This window comes from Solanum dulcamara, chromosome 6, assembly GCF_947179165.1.
Source record: "Solanum dulcamara chromosome 6, daSolDulc1.2, whole genome shotgun sequence".
In the NCBI taxonomy this organism is placed as follows: Eukaryota; Viridiplantae; Streptophyta; class Magnoliopsida; order Solanales; family Solanaceae; genus Solanum; species Solanum dulcamara.
Window position 1 is genome coordinate 57,922,163 of NC_077242.1, and position 12,269 is coordinate 57,934,431.

General features: G+C 34.7%; 1 protein-coding gene across 2 annotated transcripts in view; it reads right to left on the reverse strand.

Annotated features, from left to right (window-relative positions):
• Positions 1-2,130, reverse strand: part of LOC129891188 (conserved oligomeric Golgi complex subunit 3-like) — a 34,778-nt gene extending 32,648 nt beyond the window's left edge. Inside the window, exons 1-4 of one of the 2 annotated variants that reach the window (XM_055966465.1) lie at positions 1,937-2,130; positions 1,699-1,822; positions 840-923; positions 654-755 (exon numbers count right to left, since the gene is read on the reverse strand). In XM_055966465.1, the coding sequence (XP_055822440.1) occupies positions 654-755; positions 840-923; positions 1,699-1,779 (267 nt within the window). In that variant the 5' untranslated portion in view covers positions 1,780-1,822; positions 1,937-2,130. Of the gene's footprint in view, positions 1-653; positions 924-1,698; positions 1,823-1,936 lie in introns of both variants that reach the window. The other variant, XM_055966464.1, reaches the window with a different exon arrangement.
• Positions 2,131-12,269: the final 10,139 nt, after the last annotated feature.

Genomic DNA, 12,269 nt, shown 5'->3' on the forward strand with positions numbered 1-12,269 from the left:
CATCCTTTGCCCGGCATAAGGTGTTTCCTCTCAAGTTAATGACAATCATCCGGACCAAAATGAGAGGCATATTGTCTAGTAAGCCAAAACAATGGATGGGACTTTTTAATAAGCAATTATCAGGCCTTCTGTTCAACTCATCGATTTAGCAGTTACCTTATAAAAAACATATTCACTGGTTTAGTGGCTGATCAGTCACTGATTACAACACACTACAACTTCTAGTCTTGCACAAATACAACTCTATAATTTGGCATTGGTTGAAAGATTTTATTAGTTTTGATTCCTTGTACAACATTTAGCTATTCATGCAACCTTTTTGATAAGGGAATAAATCATTCACGATCCCTTATTTGAAATATGGAATATTAAGATCTGAACCTGGAAATGTAAAAAATAAAGGACGTGCCAACTAAACATTGTTTTTTTTAAATTAGGTAAATATTTTTTCATTCATAATCATGGGAAAATTGGTCGTATACAACGGGTATACCAAAAGGTAAAGCATCTACAACAAGATATGATTGTCTACAAACTCCACCCAATCATCTATACAACCAGGTACTCTCTGTGTGCACCAAAAGAAAATAACGGAACGGAGACTACTCCTCAACTGGGAGAAACTTGAATCCACTCCTTCAAAAGTAACTCACCTGATTTGTGTTCACTAGGACTGCTTCAATGGCCCCTGAATCATCCAGAGAACTGAGCTTTCTTGAGACAGAGAGACTGTTATCGTGTCCAGAAACTTGATCCTGGAAATTGAAATAAAAACATATTTCAGGTAATTGAGTTTGAGAGAGATGTATTCTGAAACCAACCAAGAAGGAAAAATTCACCAAATTGGACGGGAAAGGTCTCTCAGCAACTGCATGGGAAAGTACTTGTATGGCTGCTTGCTGTTGCTCTGTTAACGGAGCATTCTGTAAGAAGAAAACTCGCTAAGTCATTGAAGATGTAAACATCAAGATACCCATTAATGCTGATCTAGTTAATCAAAAGGAAAAACTTTCAATAGACATAAAATAGACACATGTAGTACATACAAACAATTCTTTTCTATCAATACAAACAATATAGTTTGACATGGTGAGGGCCACAATCGCTAAAACTAGAAGTGTCAGCAGATAAGGAAATAGGTAGTTAGCCAGTGGTTATACGAGTAAAAAGAGAAGCAGAGTCGCATAACAATGAGAATAAAACATGAAAAGATAGTTTAATAGAGAATATATGACACAATTACCAGCTGCTAAATCTTGTCATTAAAAAGAGGCAACAAACACAGGTTTGAAATCAAATGAGAGGACTTTATACACAAATAAACAATTTTGATCCCCTTTACTTTCTCCTTTGTTTTCCTGGTAAGTGAAAGGTTGGTAAATTTTATTAGAGAAACTCAGTGCCAAGATACTACTGACATAAAGTAGAAGATTTGCTGGAAAGGATTCTCGTAAGCTATAAGGAATCCAAGAAGTCCAGCAATACATCATCAATGTCAGTAGCAAATATTTTGATCGCCTTTTCCAAAAACAGCACTTTACTATTCACTAATTTCGGCAGGATGAGTGCATATAATAAAAATGTGGTCATCAAATTTATCATAGAATCAGAGATCTACATGATTCTGGTGATGAGTTCACACAAATCTAGTAAATCAGTAGAAAATGGGGAAAGGAAAATAGAGATTAGAGACTGAACCTGTTCCCAAGTAGAAGCGAAATTATAGCCTTTGGAAATAGCTTCCGACTTGGGAACACCGGGCCTTGTCGCCGTCGCCATGGGTTTATCAATACTCTCTTCTTCCAGTACTTTGCAACTATTTCTGTTTATGAAAAAGCAAAATTGATGAAAAATGAAGGGAAAACTGGTCACTAGTCAATTACTGATTCCAAAACAACGAGCGAACAATCAATAGGACAGATGATTGTGCGATTACCATATGGATTTCAGGGCTTCAATGGAACCAATTTCGACTTCGAAGATTACATGGGGTTGGAGATCTGGGGATGATTCTCCGGCTTTGGATTTTCAATACTTAAAATTCAACATACACCAAAGCTTGTTCATAGGCGTTTGTAAATATAGCGGTTGTGAACTAATTTTTTTTCCAATACTAAGATAAAAATGAGAAGACAAAAATTAATATATATATATTGTACACATGAATCTGGTATGTATGGGCTATGCCAAAAAAAATTGCTAGAACTGTTGTAAAATAGACTAGATTAATAATTTAAGAAGAAGAAAATAATAACAAGAGAGATAATGAGGAAAAGAGGAAAAGAAAGGAGTTGTGTGTGTTTTTCTGTATGTATTCTCACAGTCATTTGCACAGAATGTGCATATTATATAGGCATCACAAAGAGTCAATTTGTTGCCTAACTTGCCCAACTATCCAAGTGGGTGGGTCCCACTTGGATAGATACATCCATACATAACACTCCCCTTTGTCCACGTGTAATGTGTCTTCATAGATATTGTGCCTCGTTAAAACCTTACTTAGGAAAAATCCAGTAGGAAAAAGCCTAGTGAAAGAAAAAGAGTACACACATATGGTAATACGCCTTGAATGCTGCCTCATCAAAAACCTTACCAGGAAAACCCAGTGGGACAAAACCTTGATTAAGGAAAAAAGAGTGCAGCGCGTATTTTACTCCCCCTGATGAAAACTTCATTTGATATTTTGGAGACGACGCATTCCAATCTTATATCTTAGTTTCTCAAAAGTTGATGTTGGTAATGCCTTTGTGAATAAATCTGCAAGATTATCACTTGAACGAACTTGTTGTACATCAATATCACCATTCTTCTATAGATCATGTGTGAAGAATAATTTTGGTGAAATATGTTTCGTTCTATCTCCTTTTATGAAGTCACTCTTCAATTGAGCTATGCACGCGGCATTGTCTTAGAATATAATTGTGGGTACTTTAACATCATTTCCCAGACCACATCTTTCTTTGATGAACTGTATCATCGATCTCAACCACACACATTCTCTACTTGCTTCATGAATTGCTATTATTTCAGCATGATTTGAAGAAGTAGCAACAATGGACTGTTTTGTAGATCGCCATGATATAGCAGTTCCTCCGTGTGTAAATAAATAGCCTGTTTGAGATCGAGCTTTATGTGGGTCTGATAAATAACCTGCATTTGCATAACCAATAAGGTCTGCGCAACCTTTGTTAGTATAAAACAAACCCATATCAATAGTACCCTTCAGGTATCGCAAAATATGTTTGATACCGTTCCAATGCCTTCGCGTTGGGGATGAACTATACCTTGCTAGCAAATTGACAGAAAATGTTATATCAGGCCTAGTTGCGTTAGCAAGGTACATAAGTGCGCCAATAGCACTGAGATATGGTACTTCAGGACCAAGAATTTCTTCATCCTCTTCTGGAGGTCGAAACTGATCCTTTTCCACTTCAAGTGATCGAACAACCATTGAAGTACTTAATGAATGTGCTTTGTCCATGTAAAATCTTTTTAAGATTTTCTCAGTGTAGGCAGATTGATGGACAAAAACTCCGTCTGCTAAATGTTCAATTTGCAGACCTAGACAAAGTTTTGTCTTTCCAGGGTCTTTCATTTCAAATTCTTTCTTTAGATATTCAATTGCCTTTTGGACCTCTTCAGGGGTTCCAACGAGATTTATGTCATCAACATAAACGGCGAGTATAACAAACTCTGATTCCGTTTTCTTAATAAAAACACATGGACAAATAACATCATTAATATAGCCTTCATTTATTAAGTCCTCACTTAGGCGATTATACCACATGCGCCCTGATTATTTCAGACCATATAATGATCTTTGTAATTTTATTGAGTATACTTCCCGAGACTTTTTACATGCTTCAGGCAATTTTAATGCTTTTGGGATTTTCATGTAAATTTCATTATCAAGTGAACCATAAAGGTAAGCTGTAACCACATCCATTAGGTGTATTTCAAGATTTTTATGTACAGCTAAACTGATGAGATATCGAAATGTTATTCCATCCATAACCGGTGAATATGTTTCTTCATAGTTGACTCCGGGTCTTTGAGAGAATCCTTGTGCAACAAGGCGTGCCTTATATCTTACAATTTCATTTCTCTCATTTCGTTTTCTAACAAAAATCCATTTATAACCAACTGGTTTTACACCTTCAGGGGTTTGGATTACAGGTCCAAAAACCTCATGTTTAGCAAGTGAGTCTAATTCTGATTGAATTGCCTTTTGCCATTCTGGCCAATCACATCTACGTCGACAATCTTCGACGGATTTAGGTTCAAGACTTTCACTATCTTGCATGAGGTTAATTGCAACATTATATGCAAAAACATTATCCACCGTAATTTTTGATCGATCTAAATTTATCTCATCACCGGTAGAACTTATTGAAAGTTCTTCATTCACTTGAGTCTCGGGTTCACTGATTTCTTCAGGAATATCAGGATTACTCAAACCTTGACTTTCTTCAGGAAGTTCGTGTGTAGTATCATCTTTATTATTTCTTACGCTTCTTTTTCTAGGATTTTTATCCTTTGAACCCAACGGTCTACCACACTTCTGGCGTGTTTGGGATTCAGAAGCTATGATACTTGTAGATGGTCCTTTTGGGACATCAATTCGGATAGGTACATTCACTGTAGGGATATGTGACTTAGTTATCCATTTCAAATCAGTAAATGCATCTGACATTTGATTTGCTATTTTCTGTAAGTGGATGATCTTCTGGACCTCCTGCTCACATATGCGGGTGCGTGGATCAAAATGTGATAGTGATGAAACTTTCCACGTAATTTCTTTTTCTTTTTCGGGTTCCTTTTTCTCTCCCCCTAATGGCGGGAAAATTATTTCATCAAACCGACAATCTGCAAATCGAGTAGTGAATAAATCTCCAGTCAACGGTTCAAGGTATCGAATTATGGAGGGTGAGTCAAACCCAACATATATGCCCAACCTTCGTTGAGGGTCCATTTTTGTACGTTGTGGTGGTGCTACAGGCACGTATACCGCACAACCAAAAATTCTTAAATGGGCTATATTTGGTTCATGACCAAATACTAATTGTGACGGAGAGTATTTATTATAATGAGTCGGTCTGAGACGTACAAGTGCTGCTGCATGTAAGATAGCATGACCCCAAACAGTAATTGACAATTTTGTTTTCATTAGTAAAGGTCTTGCTATCAATTGTAGGTGCTTTATAAATGACTCTGTAAGGCCATTTTGAGTATGAACATGAGCAACAAGATGTTCAATTTTTATCCCAATTGATAAGCAATAATCATTAAAAGCTTGGGATGTAAATTCTCCAGCATTATCAAGGCGAATGACCTTAATTGGATAATCTGGGAATTGCGCCCTTAATCTTATTATTTGTGCTAACAACTTTGCAAACGCCAGGTTGCGAGATGATAATAAGCACACATGAGACCATCTAGATGATGCATCTATTAGGACCATAAAATATCTAAACAATCCACTAGGTGGATGAATAGGTCCACATATATCTCCATGTATACGCTCTAAAAAGCCAGGAGATTCGATGCCCACCTTCAGGGTCGATGGTCTGACAATTAATTTGCCTTGATAACAAGCAGCACATGAAAATTCATCATTTGTAAGAATCTTCTGGTTCTTTAACGGATGTCCAGTTGAATTTTCAAGAATTCGTCTCATCATTATTGATCCAGGATGACCTATTCGATCATGCCATAGCACAAATATATTTGGATCAGTAAACTTCTGGTTTACGATCATATTTGCTTCAATTGCACTAATTTTTGCATAATATAGGCCAGATGACAAAGTTGATAATTTTTCCAAAATATATTTATGGCCTGAGACACTCTTGGTTATGCCAAGATATTCAGTATTCATTTCATTTAGTGTCTCAACATGATATCCATTTCTGCGAATATCTTTAAAACTTAATAAGTTTCTAGGAGATTTAGAAGAGAATAATGCATTTTCTATAATAATTTTTGTTCCTTTAGGCAGAATTATAGTAGCTCTTCCGGAGCCTTCTATGATTTTTGAATTACCAGATATTGTATTAACATTAGCTTTTCTTCTAAGCAAATTGGAAAAATATTTCTCGTCTTTAAAAATAGCATGAGTTGTTCCACTATCAATTACACAAATATCCTCTTGATTAATCATTGATCCAAATAAGATTTGAGGCATTTCCATATTTTCTTCAATAAGAAATAAAATATGTATTAATACATGGTATATTACATAAATTTTATTTATTTACATTGACTAGGAAAATATAAACATCATATTTAATACAGATAAAAAGAAATATATTTACATATTATTAGTTTTATCAATATTCATATTTTCGTCCGGAAAATTAAAGAAATCAACTACATCCAAATGCATGGGCTCAATATTATCTTCAGAGATAAAATTCGTCTCTGGATTATTTTCTGCCCTTTTCAGAGATGCCTGATATAGCTGAACAAGGCATTTTGATGACCGGCAAATCCGCGACCAGAGCCCCACACTTCCACATCTATGACATATTGTTTCTGAATTATTCTTCGGTAAAGCTTCTGGCTTTTTACCCTGCCTTTTATATTGCTGGTTATTTCTCGGTGCCAGTCGAGCATCATGATTAAAATTTCTTCTTTGACTACGACCACGACCACGACTGGGGCCATGACCTCTTTCTCGTTGGTTAGAATTTGCCTGATTCACTTCAGGGAGTGGCAAAGAACCAACTGGCCGACTATCATGATTTTTCATTAATAGTTCATTATGTCTTTCAGCAATAAGAAGGTAAGAAAGTAATTCAGAATATTTTTTAAATTCTTTTTCGCGATATTGCTGCTGTAGGAGCATATTCGCGGGTGGAAATGTGGAGTATGTTTTTTCCAGTTTATCCTGCTCAGTGATCTCTTCTCCGCATAAATTTAACTGAGCTATAATTCTAAATAGAGCAGAATTATATTCAGTTATATTTTTGAAATCTATTAATCTCAAATTACCCAATCATGACGAGCTTGTGGAAGCATGACCAACTTCAGGTGGTCATATCTTTCTTTTAAATTTTTCCACAATTTAAGAGGGTCTTTTAATGTGAGATATTGTAATTTTAGCCCCTCGTCAAGATGGTGACGGAGAAATATCATGGCTTTAGCACGGTCTTGATTGGATGCCATATTGTCATCTTTAATGGTGTCTGCCAGACCCATTGATTTTAAATGAATTTCGGCATCAAGTGCCCATGATGAGTAATCTTTTCCAGAGATATCAAGAGCAGTAAATTCAATTTTGGAAATATTTGTCATTTTATAAAAATAAAATTAAATAAAACTCTTACCACTTTTGTTACCTTGAAAAATTAGCCGGAGCCTCGTGCTGATAACGTGTTGTAAAATAGACTAGATTAATAATTTAAGAAGGAGAAAATAATAACAAGAGAGATAATGAGGGAAAGAGGAAAAGAGAGGAGTTGTGTGTGTTTTTCTGTATGTATTCTCACATTCATTTGCACAGAATGTGCATATTATATAGGCATCACAAAGAGTCAATTTGTTGTCTAACTTGCCCAACTATCCAACTATCCAAGTGGGTGGGTCCCACTTGGATAGATACATCCATACATAACAAGAACTACGTTTTTTCGACCTTGCTTTCTTTGTCGATTTCTTTTTCCTTTTAATCCCCTCCCCTTTATTTATTTATTTTTAGTTAATGTGAATTGATGGAAAAGTCCTCATATTCATACTTAGGCCTCATTTATTTACACTTAATTCAGATTTAGCTCATTAAGTGCATTTGTTTATTAAAAAAAATTACCATTAAATAAGTCTTAAGAAGTCTGATTCGGTCATATTTAAACTTAAGTCTTAAAACCATTTTGTGCTTTTTATTAATTGTTAAATGCTTACACAACAAATGACTCTTACTTCTGACAAACAACGTTCTTGTATCTCATTTGATACAGCAATGCCCATTGCTTGAATACACACTATTTGATATAATTTAGATACATTAAGTTATTATTAATTAATATATTTCATATTTTATTAGATTAGTGATCTTATCATATTAAATTAATATTTTTTCAAATATATTATTGATGTATCCGTGGTGGCACTCGTGATCCTTGATCCTCAGCAAAACAACATCATATCCTCTAAAATCATCCAAACTCATGCGCGATTTAGTTTTCTTTCAAAATAACAAAACAGACATCATATCTACAGAAACATGCTTGCAACACACACTAATTCATCACTTTAAGCGTCGAAAGTGTCGTAAATATGTCACACATCAGTTGGGTCATGACACTTTTCTATTTTAGATATTTCTTCTTCATTTTTCGAGAAAATAGATAAAGTCCCCCTAAATTTGTTTCGTATTTTTAATTAGACACCTAAAGTTTGCAGAAGTTTTATTACCCCACGAAACCATTTTCAACCCTAAGAAATACACCTTTTTAATAACATTTGTAATCTCATAGACTGCGTATGTGTCTCAACTTCAAATAAAATAATATAATTTTATTTTATTTCCTATCACTTTAATAAAGGGTCAGGTAAAACTCAAACTCGCCAATATCTGAGAAATTTATAAACTCTATTCCAAATGTTCGTAGAACTTTAACAATGGTTGATAGAAGAAGCTCCTTCATTGAAGAATTTTATACTGACAACTGAAATGACATATTCTTTCTTTATGGATACACAATAATGTGACCAAGTTAAGTAAGCAATACAGACTAAATGAGATCAAAGCCCTCCTCGAAGAAGGCGGAAACGAATGGATGCATCTTATGACCTTCATCGATCTATCAGTTATCGAACTCTAAGTGGTACGAACATGCATTAGTCTTCGTATTCCAAGATATATTATTCAATTCATATTTATTCACCTATTTGACTTTCCCAAAATTGGCTAATCGTATTATTGGGTACTTAGGCGAATAAGCAGTGAATTTTATACATATTTTTTGGTTGATAAGGGACTTTTAGAGAACTTGACAACTCCAAAACTTCATATGACATCTCATGGAGGTTTATAGATTGAATTATCGGATTGACAAAAGAGAATTTATTTTTGATTGTAGATGGAGAGCTGTCACGACCTAAGATAGGGCCTAGACATGACACAGTGCTTAGGATTCCGGGAGACCCCAAACAAGCCTCTTAGCATATAATACATAAGGTAAGTAAGAAATATCGAAAGACAATCATAAATGTGGAAGGTAAATCTTACCATAGAATCTCAATAGAAGAAAAATCTCAAAACATATCATCCGAATAGACAGAACTTTGTGATATAGTCTAACAATACCTCTACTAACTACGACCGGGGCTTAGGACAAGCCCTAGCCCTCCCAAACATAAGAAACTAAAAGTCATGAATGAAAGCATATAACTCATAAGGGTTGTGTCCTCAAAACATGATGACTCACCGACAATGTACTCAAGAGTAATTTGGAACTAGCCACGTACGGGAGGATGAGAGTCGGAACCTACATTATGAGATAATGTAGACAAAAGTATGCGTTAGTACATAGAATGCACTAAGTATGTGAGAACCTGCAAAGGTAAACATGATACCGGAATAAGCATAAAACATGAGATACAAGACCAAGAACCCTTTTAAAGCATGAAAGTAAATCATAAGATACGATATATAGTCAATGTATCATTTAAAAGACATAAGAAAGCTTGTAAGAAATACATTTCTTTTTCTGGGATATTAACCTTAACCGACATTTAAAACTATGTGATCCATAACATTGAATCCGATGTAACTCCAACGCCGAGAAGAGAGAGGCTATTTGCCAAGGTAGACTCCATATCATAATCATCATCATGTGTCATATGTGGTTCCACTAGCTAAGCCAGTTAAGGCAAACCTATGGGGGTATGTAGTTTGGGACTATGGGTTTCTACTAAAGGATTCCTTACCAAGTCTCCACCACGAAGTCCTCTCGGTGCTAAGTTAATTCCAACGGAATAAGCAAATCATTATCATTCATATCACTAGGAAAGACAATAATCAATACCAATTCATATCATAAAATATATCATAAGAATAGCTCCTTGAAAATCATGATCATAATATAATTCAAATATACACTTAGCTTTCTAAGTATCTAGATCATGATTTCTTCATATTGTGGGAAATCCCTTTCACAATTCATTGGTACATACTTGAAAACATGCTTGAAACATAATTCATTATCTTGATAAAAACATGCATAATTCTTCATCAAATCCATGATCATAAATTCATGTTCATAATTGAAAGTCATAGCATAATGCATGAGTCCATATGGAATCAATTGTAAATCATGTATCTTAGTAAATTCATGCATGATAAATAATAACATTGATTGAATCAAAAAAAAATGATCACGAGGAATTAACATTAAATCTAATAGAATTGGGTGAAATTGAACTTGGAGTATTGAGATCTTTTGGGTCCCAATGGATGAAGGGATCCATTGGTAATTCCAACATACCTTAGCTATCAAAGGCCGAAAAACAATGGAAATTGAAGGTTGAAACCTTGAAACCCTAGCTCTTTCTTAGGGAAGAAGACTTGAGAGTAAACGTTGAATCCTTAGGTGCTTTTGCGAGAATGAGTGAGAAATGGAGCGAGTTTGAAGGATTTGGGTAGTTATAGGACAACCAAAATAGTCCAAAACAATAGTTTTAGAAGTTAAATAAAGGATAAAATTCCAAATACCCCTTTTTTTAAACTGCCGAAGTGACCTATGGATGAGACCTATGGTCCGTAGGTCCTTCTACTACTCGTCGAAACCTTTTGTAGAACCCAAGTACACAACTGACCCAAATTCCTACAATACATTCCCTATGATTCGTAGGTACTCTTACGGACCGTAGAACCCTTCGTAATACTTAGGTACCCAAAACAGTAGCTACAGAAAATTGCACATCGACTCTATGGTACGAGTCTACGGGTGGTCGAATGGTTTATGGGTCATAGACGCTCCTCATCAAAAGGTCCTATACTTAGTCAATTTCCCAACTTTCAGGGCCTTTCCATGACCCCTTCCTATGGACCATAGAACCCTGTATGGTCTGTAGGTTCACTTGTCCTACCAACTTTCTCAAAATCCCAAATACTCAGTCTCTGAACTTCCTCTACGAGTCCTACCTATGAATCGTAGGACCTCCTATGGTCTATAGGGTAGAGTGAGTTAACACTTAGTAAAATTTCAAACCCTCAGTGCCCTTCCTGCGAGACCTTCCTATGGTTCGTAGGACTTCCTACAATCCGTAGGTCACTTGTGGGAATTGACACCAGTAACTTTGCTGGAACTTTTCGTTTCTATTTTGACTTTTCAACTTTCGGAGATTTACAATAACTTTGCAATGGCTATCAATAGAAGTTTTAGGAATATGAAAAGTTGTCTATTTAATAAAGAAAAAAATTTCATATTGGTGATAGTGTGATACCACGTGGCACCAAACACACTAGTTTAGGTGATTTTTTACTCATTCACGCTCCTCTCAATCGTAAGATTGCACATGCTCTGAAAATCGATCAAAAGGGTGTAATTTTTATGGGTTGAAATAGTTTTGTGGGTTAATAGGGCTACCACAAATTTTAAGTATCTACGAATACAATATAAATTTAGGAGAGACTTTACGTATTTCCTCTTTTTTTTACAGCTCTCGGTTCCATCTACAACCTTTTTGAGGTTTTCACAATTTCAAATGCATGTAGATTTTTTTTAAAAAAAGGTCTATTAAGAATTAAGTCGTACAAAAGAAAATTCCTAAAAAATTGGTATTTGAAAATAAAAATCTTCTATGAGATAAAAAGTAATCAATTTTTGTAAATCGCTTTGTCATAAATACCAATATTAGATGACTTATTAATAACACAATCTTTTGCCGAACTAAAAGTTAAATCATTATATTTTTTGTTAACTTCGCATGGGACTTTAATTCCTTTAATTTATTTCAAATTTTAGGAGATGAATATTTTCTTATGAAAAGTTAAGAGAATTAAGAGTTATATCTTATTTCAATTTGATTGTCTGATTTGACTTGACAGAGATTTTAAAAAATATATTTTTTAATTTTGTCGTTTTAGATAACTAACTAAAAATATATTGAAAGCATCAAAATGCTCTTTAATCACGTGGGTTTAAGCATTTCATATGAAAAATTATAATCTAACATCTAGCATGATATTATTAGGCCCTGCTGAGAACAAACTATTTTTGACTAGTTATTATTATCGAAAATAAAATTTAAAAGAGTTTATAGTA